Below are 7673 nucleotides of genomic sequence, written 5' to 3' on the forward strand. Positions count from 1 at the left end.
AAGTTTCTACATGTACATAAACTTAAACAGAGAAACGAGATACTTATTACAAAAAGAAATAAAATCTACATTCATATAACTTTCATATACATCCCATTTTTAATACAGGCTACATTAGAGTCGCTCTTGCGCGCAGATCTAACGAAGCACTTTTATTTCTCTTTTTGTCGGTTTTCATAGATCATACCTTTGCTTTTCTTTTCTTTTTTTAATTCTGAGTACCCAATAGAAATGAAAACGGAAAATAAGAACGAAAATCTGCTGATATATGGAAGAAGAAAAAAAATCAGGTTTCTGTGGGAATCAAAAAGCCAGAAAGCTAAGTAGATAACTTTGAGCATTTTGAATGTATCCTTTACAGTTGAATGAATTACAAGGTATCTCTGTCCAAACCAATTTTGAAACTACTCCACTCCTTACCTTACGATTAACAATCTGGAAAGGCTCTGTTCCATTTATAATGCTTGCATATTAAGAAAAAAAAAATCTTCCTTTCTTGAAATAAGACTAGGTTTTGACTAACTTTTATTTTCTGTACAATCCATCTCCACCCTTTCAATGGGACTGCATTACAGAACATGCCACTGCCTGTGCCCAATGCCTCAACTTTGTCTTAACTTGTTGAGGATCATCTCCTGCGCATATTATCAATAAAAACTTTTAATTGTCATCTTATTAACTTTGTCCTATAAACTACAGTAATATAAACAAAATGGGAATAGTAAGTTACAAAATTCTAGAAAATTGAACAAAAATATGCTCATTCTTAACACAGATGTTGTTTCAAGTTTTCATTTTAGAGAGTCAAACAAAATGAAATTCTAATGCTAAAAAGTGCTAACGAGAAATAGTGCATCTTATATTTCGTGGTATTAATCTTATGAATCTTTTCCCACAGTTTCCCAGAACATTTAAAAATTATCTAAAATTGTGACGAGTCTCAACTTGAATATAGGTCCCGATAGTACTATCTAATTATCATTTACATCTTTTACATGATGATCTTATACAACTCAAATTGCAATTTTAAAAATTTTCAATCCCCTCCTAGAAATTATTTTCTCTAGAGTTGCACTTCCTTTGCGTGTGCATATACTTCCTCCGTATCATATTAAATGGGTTACTTTCCTTTTTAGTCTGTTCCAAAACAAATGATACATTTCTAAATTTGAAAATAATTCAACTTTAAACTCTTTCATTTTACTCATTTACCCTTAATGAGAAGCTTTTATAGCCACACAAATGTCATGGCCCCACAAACTTTTTACCCCTTAAGCTTTTAAGACCACAAGTTTCAAAAGTCTTCTTCTTTTCTCTTAAACTCCGTACCGAGTCAAACTACCTCATATAATATGAAACGGAGCTTTGCCCTTGGCTTTAACTTTAAGGATAAATTCATACCTGTACTTTTACTATTTCTTTTGATTATTAATAAGATTTTCGCTTAGAAATTTAAGGTTGGAACCTGAGTGTTTTCCTTAGAAGAAGAGCCATACCCGGGCTAAAAATTCGCCATGCATCGGCAGAGTCACTCCTAGGGCTTCCAAATGAGGAGGACCTACCTCCAAGAGATGTCGACGACGAGCTGGATCCAGCGGGAGAGGGTAATGAACCTTTGCTACCGGGGCTCGAGATTGGGCTTGTGGAATATTGGCGGTTCACCGCGAAATAAAGATCGAGCGCCGGCAACGTGCTACATAGCCTCTGACCTTCCTCTTCGTTGAACCCAAATCCTAGTTCGATGCAGCCTTTGAGTTCATTGAGGTCCTCGTCGGTCAAGTCGTCGGGGTCGTGAATCCCTTGTTTCCTCCTTTCCTGGAGGAGAAATTGACGACGCCGTTTCTCCCATGCAATATCACGTGGAGTCTCGCACATAGAAAGTTGCTTGGATAACCTCTTTCGGTTCCTCCAAAAAGGTGGTGCGCGCTCCAACAGTTGCAACTCGTCGCGCTCCGATTCACTAGAAGATGGCGACGATGACACGTGTTTCTCAGGGTTCTTATTAATGACCTCCCCCATATTGGCAACTATCACAACAATAACAGAATTTCCAATAAAAATAGTGGAGTTGTAGTTGATAGGCAGGCCGTGGCGAGAACTAATTAATCGCCGCCTCGGCCAGCCGTTAGAAAGAGTTAGAATGAAGGGATCAGGGCGTGGATGAGTGGCTGGGTGGTCGGCCTTTCTCTCGATTGGGAATAATAAGGGGAATGAAATGGAAGTTTCTTTTTGCGTTATTGGCTTGTAAAGAATGGCATGCACCAGCCCGACCAACTCGTGCAGCTAAGGTTTTGGAAGGCTTTAATGAGAGAAATGTCAAGGGACAGCCATTCTTTGCGGCCCTTCCCTCTCTCCAACTCTCCATTCATTTCTAACAGTAAACTTACTAATTTGGTTTCTAGCATGTATATATGGCTCATTACCTGAAAGAACCTTGCGTTTATTGCAGGTACAATGGCTTTGTGTTAGCTAGTATTTTGTTTCCTTGGGAATATGCTTGTAATTTATTAATTAAATTTCTTAATAATGGTGCCTTCACTTTTTTAGTCCCTCCGTCACGTCTCAATTTATGTGGCATTGTTTCACTTGACAACGGAGTTTAAGAAAGACTCTTAAAACTTTTCGTCTAAATCGAATCATAAATATTTATTTTACTATAAATCAATTCGTTAAGGGTAGAGTAGAAATTTTAAAGATAAATTATTTCTAAATAAAGAAAAATGACATTCTTGTTGTGCTGATTAAAAAGGAAAAGGTGCTACGTAAATTAAGACGGAAGGAGTATTTTCTTTCCAGAATGTCCTTTTGCTTAAGGAAAATTAATAGGCTACGTAATGATTTTTGGCTAAAAACGCATATATTTAATCATTGTTGTCTCACATTTTAGTACTTTTAATTATCTTTTGAGTATTAATTATATTGTTCTATGGTTAATAATATATTTTAATTGTATAGAAATAAAAGGGTGTGAAGATGAAAAGATTTGAAACAAAATTAAATAAAATATGGAAGAAAAAAGAAAGGAAGAAGGAGAGGAGACAAGAAAGGAGGACATCGTCATTATCATAATGATTAATATATACTAAAAAAACAACAAACACCAAGGAGGGAATTGATGTTAAGGGAGGATTTGAAGGTTGGAAGCTTACTGTCTCCAGTGCCAGGGTCTGGACGTCGGGGCGGAGACTTTTCCTATTTAGTCCGGACAAAGTTATTTCGGCCCAAGATCTCCTCCCTCCCCCCTCCCTCCCTCCTTTCCCCTAACTCGTATAAAGGAAGTTCTAAATTTATTTTGGAGGGGATCTAACATACTTTGAAGGAGAATTTATGTGGAGGAATACACAACAAGCTTGGAAGAGGCTTCTAACTAGTTTTTCCTTCTCTTCTCTTCCTTTAATTTCATAGTTCATTAATTCTAGAGTTTTGGATGATGCATGAACATTGTAGTTTGAAGTGTTCTTATTATTTTATCATATTAATTTATTTATTCAATCTTGCGCTTAATTTGATTGCTTGATCACCAATTGAATACTATCTACGAATCTAGGATTGAACTCGGGAGAGGGAATTCTATATTGCATATAAGATTGAGTAGAGCAAGATCTTGCACTCGAGTATTGGGAACGGATTTGCGGTTAGGATAGGAACATACCTAATCGCCTTGCTTGGTTATTATATGGGAATTATAAATGCGTTTTCGTTAATCCTAATTCCATAGGAATATAGGCATTAGGTTAGCTTGAATAGGTGAGTAGTACTTCGGGAGAAGACTACAAGCAATATTAACCCCGTCAATCAATAAACTAGAAAAATTAATTAGACAATTTAGGTAAAAAAAAACTCAACGGGATTGTTAGCTAACCCATAACTCTAGAATATTCTCTCCCATTGAATTCGTCTTTAAGCTTGTCGTTATTTTCTTTAATCAATTAATTTGTTACTCTAGATTAATTTTAGTTAAATATTCATACGTTAGGATTCGCTTGAATAGATTAATTGGTTTAATTTAGTTGATAGTTAATCACAAGTCCATGTGGGTATGATATCTGGACTTACAATCCTATATTACTTGTCGACCACGTATACTTGCGTGTGCGTGCGTTTGGGAGCAACACCTAAGTAGCTAGAAAATAGAACTTAAAAAGGAAAAAAAGGAAGGAACGCAAACATTTTAGGAAAAATTACGTAGACGCCGCAAATATATGTATTGTAATTACTATTCATAGTTATACTTTCAAAAAGTTACCATCCGTAGCTATATTTTAATTTTATAGAAAACCCACCTGAATATACTAAAACAAGAGATCAATTGTTTTGAGCTGAAACAAGAGAGCAACAAGCTCTCGGAGCTCAGTTGGTTAGACCATGCTTAGTAAAGGTCTTGACTTCGACTCTCAATGAGAGCATTTCATTTTTGTGTATTTCGTCTTGATTGTATTTGTTGCGTGAACGAATACAGTTGATACAGATTGTGTCATTTGTATACACCCCTGTATTTCACCTTGATTCTATTTGTTGCGCAAACAAATACAGTTGATACATATTATATTCGTTGTGCGAATGAATACAGTTGTGCGAATGAATACAGTTGACACAAGTTGTATTCGTTGCGCGTCTGAGTACAAGTGATACCAACTAATAACAACTAAATAGTAACTACGAACGATAATTAGGCAGACTATAGTTACATATAGATTGGCCAAGAAGACTATCATACTATTGTTAGGAGTGCTTGGGATATTCAATGTGAAGGTAATGATATGTGGAAGGTCCAACAGAAACTCAAAGTTGTGACCAAAGCCCTAAGCCGCTGGACAAAAAACTTCATTAGAAATATTTTTGACACTGCAAAGTAGATGGAGGAGAAGATCATTGAAGAAACAAGAGTTAGAGAATGATGAAGCTAACATGATAGAGCTAAACAGAATTAATGATGAATACATCCTTCCTGTGAAGAAAATAAACTCTTTCTGGAAGCCAAAAACCAACTTGAAATGGAACATAGAAGGTTATAATAACACTAGCTATTTTCTTAAGATGATAAGAGGAAGAAGAAAGATATTATCTCTTCATAGAATTAAAGGGGAAGATGATCAAAAGATAGAAGGGACAAAAGCTATACCAGAGGCCGCAATAAATTATTATGAGAATATTTTCTCACATAAGTATCACAGAACTGATCCACAATTCCTGGATAGTGTTCCATCAATTATACCAAAAGAAGATAATAATGATTTGATGGTTATCCCTATCAAACAGGAAGTAGAACATGCAGTATTTGGAATTGATCCAGATAGTGCGGGTGGACTAGATGGTTTTAAAGGGAAGCTCTTCCAACACTCATGGGACATAATTGAAGATGGCATATGTAGTATGGTTTTGGATATTATAAATGGCAGGGGAGTAAATACGTTCATCACGTATACCTATTTAGTTTTGATTTAAAAGTTGACAATCCTCAAAGCCTCTCAAAATTAAGGCCTATTAGTCTTAGTGTCACAGTCTAAAACTCTCACCGGAGCCGTGGCGGCGTCTAGCACCACTTGCTAGACAAGTCATCAATCAGTAAGCAGAAACAAACTTAAATAATAACATTAAATGGTCTCAACGGTGGAAACAATGATGATTAATTGAGGTAAATAGTCACAATAAAAATAAACCATCCCATGATCTGGTGTCACTGAGTGCATGAGCTCCAAAGAATGAGTAAATACAAGGTTTGAATCAAGTACAATATCGTCTAGAAGACTAAACAATGTTAACATAAAATAAGGAAGGGACTTCAAGGCCTGCGAATGGAACAATAGTACTACCTCGAGAATTCTCACTAATCCAGGCCCAACTTACGGGCAACAACCACGATCGGTAACACTTGTATCTGCACACGAAGTGCAAAGTGTAATATGATTACAACCGACCACATGTACTCAATAAGTAACAATCCTAACCTCGGGCTGAAAGTAGTGACAAGCTAGGCAAGGTGCGATGCTCACTTTTCACAACCAATAATAACAATAACAGTAGAATAATAGTACATAAAAGAGAACAACTCAAATGATAACAAGCTCAACTTAACACAATAAGAAGAAAAATAGGCATGCATTTTAGATATAACAAGCATGGCACCATCTTCCATAGAATTCACTTAAGCAGGTATTTAATAGGATAAAATTGTGATATTGAAATCGAATCCTCAAGTACAGTTACCAAGTACCCCCTAGCATGATAGTTAATACAACTCTACGTCTGCATGTCAGTCATACATGCCAAATCAACAATTTTTGTACAGTTAAATCATCAAGTATAAACAGCTCTTAACACATTCATATTGCCTAGCTCAATGCCCCTGAAATATTCTCTAAGTATACTCACGTTGCTTGGCTCAAATCCTAAGGACCCTCATACACACATATACACACACTCAGCACTATATGGGTGCCTGACATAAGTCCTTCAATCAAGCACATATATGACCCTGTGTCTGTGCTCCCAGTAAATACCTGGCTCTGGAGAGGCGGGTCCTTGCCCAAGCGTTTATCTGATCTAAGTCAACAATCAATATTATATATACCAACTTAGGGCCTGGTGCACATTTCGCCCGCTAAACAGTACTGCTTAGCCCAATGTGGGGCCTGAGGTATGCGTCACCTCAATATTAATAACAACATAGCTCTGTTGCGCAAGATTAGTTATCAATCTGCTCAAGTCTCTATATGCCAACATCTCACAGAAACATAATCCAACTTACCACGCGGAATATAATAATTTACCACAAATTCAGCTCAAACTCATGTCACGTACAATGACATTAATAACATGTGAGATAACATATCAAAAAGTATACATAAACAGAGATGCAACACGCGGATATAATTACCATGATTGAACAATTTAATGAGTTGGAAACTAGACTCATAGATCTTCAATTTAGTAGATGTATCATCCCATAATTCCGATTACATTGAGAAAAAAGCTCAGTAACATTAGACCTAAATTTTAAGTAAAATTATGAATGTAACTTGCGACAACTTTTGTCGACTTTTGTTTCCTAACTCGTTTGACTTCAAAACATAATACACGACTATAATACGACTAATATACCTCATAATATCACCTATTTATCATGTTAATCACCATAGTATCACCGCAAAAGTACGAGTTATAACATTCCCAACTTGCCATTTCGACGAAACTTATTTTCTTCGATTTGTTTAGCTTCTAAACCTTCCAACCCTCTTGGTACTTGGAGTTCATGATCTTAAATATTTTCAACCTATAAGGTAACATGATTAACTTATTTTATACTTTCAAAGATGATCTAATTTCGAGCATACATCAACTGACTTACGACGTACTTTTACGTGCGAAAATATGGGGTGTAACATCATTCTCCCCTTTGGAACATTCGTCCTTGAATGTTAATTGATGCACTTATCAGTCTTATAACCTACAGTTCTTACGAATATATTAATATTTTCCTTGTCGTTTAAGCAACTGTTCTGTAATTAATTCCAAAGGCCAGGGCATTCCCCCTTTAAACCTCTTTCTCATGCCATGACTTGTGATCGAAATTCTTTCATTCTCATAATTGTTGTTACCTTCTGTCATACAGCCTGTACGAATTTGTCCTTGTACCCGCGCCTACGCGACTCTTCACTCCTTTTTCCTCTAGC

The 7673-nt window shown here is 36.2% G+C and overlaps 2 protein-coding genes across 3 annotated transcripts; one reads left to right on the top strand and one right to left on the bottom strand.

Annotated features, from left to right (window-relative positions):
• Nucleotides 1–309: 309 nt before the first annotated feature.
• On the bottom strand, nucleotides 310–2287 carry LOC104234143 (uncharacterized). 2 transcript variants are annotated; one of them, XM_009787653.2, is made up of 2 exons: nucleotides 1563–2287; nucleotides 310–635 (listed from the first exon to the last, which is right to left on the bottom strand). In XM_009787653.2, the coding sequence occupies exons 1-2, from the start codon at nucleotides 2017–2019 to the stop codon at nucleotides 556–558; spliced, it is 537 nt and encodes a 178-aa protein (XP_009785955.1). In that variant the 5' UTR covers nucleotides 2020–2287; the 3' UTR covers nucleotides 310–555. The 2 variants fall into 2 exon arrangements, with proteins under 2 accessions (XP_009785955.1, XP_009785954.1); XM_009787652.2 differs by having other exon boundaries at nucleotides 1497–2283.
• Nucleotides 2288–4908: 2621 nt separating this feature from the next.
• LOC138883005 (uncharacterized) lies at nucleotides 4909–5445 on the top strand. The gene has a single exon (XM_070163658.1). It carries the CDS (start codon nucleotides 4909–4911, stop codon nucleotides 5443–5445), a length of 537 nt encoding a protein of 178 aa, XP_070019759.1.
• The last annotated feature ends 2228 nt before the right edge of the window (nucleotides 5446–7673 follow it).

This window comes from Nicotiana sylvestris, chromosome 12 (genome assembly GCF_000393655.2).
Source record: "Nicotiana sylvestris chromosome 12, ASM39365v2, whole genome shotgun sequence".
Taxonomy (NCBI): domain Eukaryota; kingdom Viridiplantae; phylum Streptophyta; class Magnoliopsida; order Solanales; family Solanaceae; genus Nicotiana; species Nicotiana sylvestris.

What these genes read in the sequence shown, in the direction of transcription:
- LOC104234143 (XM_009787652.2), bottom strand. Translation starts at nt 2,019, where the DNA reads ATGGGGGAGGTCATTAATAAGAACCCTGAGAAACACGTGTCATCGTCG. An exon ending in ATGGCGAATTTTTAGCCCGG is followed by an intron (nt 636 to 1,496) that starts GTATGGCTCTTC and finishes TAATATGCGCAG; the next exon opens with GAGATGATCCTCAACAAGTT.
- LOC138883005 (XM_070163658.1), top strand. Translation starts at nt 4,909, where the DNA reads ATGATAGAGCTAAACAGAATTAATGATGAATACATCCTTCCTGTGAAG.